Genomic DNA, 1,235 nt, shown 5'->3' on the forward strand with positions numbered 1-1,235 from the left:
TCCAAAGGGACGTACACATCATCCCTAGCTCGCTGCAATGGCGGCCTGGGGCTGCGACCGCGAACCCGGCTACAGTCGCCCCGGGCTCGCATCGACAGGTGGATAGCCAGTACGTTGAGAGTGATCACCATCCCAATCGTCAGGAGGGTATCCGTCGGAAAGACGTGCACTCAGAGGACCAGTGCCAGACGGACGGGCAGGCGGAGAAGAAGACGACGCGGAGAAACCGCCATATACTCAACATTGGTGTTCTTCAAGCTGGGGGGCGATTCGCCGCTAGCGAACCTTGGATGTCCTGTCCGATCATGGTCGTGGTTTCGATCGAGAACAGGAGCACGTTGGTGCTCCCAATCGTGCATGTTACGGTCATCATCATACGCCACGCTTGGGGGAAGCCGGTCGTCGTCGCGTCACCAGGGCAGAAGTCTCTTCGAGGCCTCTCGGGATTAGGCGGGGGTGGCGAACGACGGTATCCTGCTGACGGTGCGCGATCACCGAAACGGGGAGGGTCAACGTTCAGAACGTCCGAGCGACATTCCTCATACCGGTCAGAATACAACGTACGCTCCGGTGGACGAAATTCGCCACGTCTGAAAGAGCAAACCTCTCCGTGAGTCCTGAAGCTACACGGTGAAGGACTGTCACGCACCAGGGACAAGGGACGAGCTTTTGAAGTATAACTAAAGCCTGGTGGCGAGGGATCCCTTAGAGGAGAGGCCGTGAAACAATCACATCGTGAGAGTCGACCGCGATCTTCAGGTGGTGAGTCGATCAGAAAGCAGACGTGCATCAGCAGCGGACGGAATAAGGATCAGGTCGAAGCTGCACCAATGTCTAGACCTAGACGCGAAGACGTGAAGGTTGAAGATCTAAACATTGTGCGCGAGACGCAAAGCAGTTTGGGGCAAGTTCGACACATAAACGCCCATAGATCAGATTGTGGATAAGTGGTCAGTTAAGATAAGATAAGATTACTGACTCATTTTTGAGAATTTGCAGGTCTGTATAATTTCTTACCATCACCACCACATTCTGTCAGCGAGTGCGGGTCCTGCTGAATTTGATCTTCGGCTATTCATCGTCCTGGGCTGCCTGATTTTAGAGGCATGTCGCTCTCCCTCGCACCCTCATCTCGCTCGAGATTGAGCTCTGGACAGACTTAAATACCTCTGAATCGTTTGCTTCGAACACAAGTTAGAGGATTGGGCGGTCTTTCGGCAAGTACTTCTCGCCTT

At 54.1% G+C, this 1,235-nt stretch overlaps 1 protein-coding gene across 1 annotated transcript in view; it reads left to right on the forward strand.

Annotated features, from left to right (window-relative positions):
- Nucleotides 1–614, forward strand: part of PHACADRAFT_210546 (uncharacterized protein) — a gene marked incomplete at its 3' end in the record, with an annotated part of 1,789 nt that extends 1,175 nt beyond the window's left edge. Inside the window, exon 3 of the mRNA XM_007397380.1 lies at nt 8–614. Within this exon, the coding sequence (XP_007397442.1) occupies nt 8–614 (607 nt within the window). The remainder of the gene's footprint in view (nt 1–7) is intronic.
- Between the last annotated feature and the right edge of the window lie 621 nt (nt 615–1,235).

Source organism: Phanerochaete carnosa (assembly GCF_000300595.1).
Source record: "Phanerochaete carnosa HHB-10118-sp unplaced genomic scaffold PHACAscaffold_6, whole genome shotgun sequence".
NCBI lineage: Eukaryota > Fungi > Basidiomycota > Agaricomycetes > Polyporales > Phanerochaetaceae > Phanerochaete > Phanerochaete carnosa.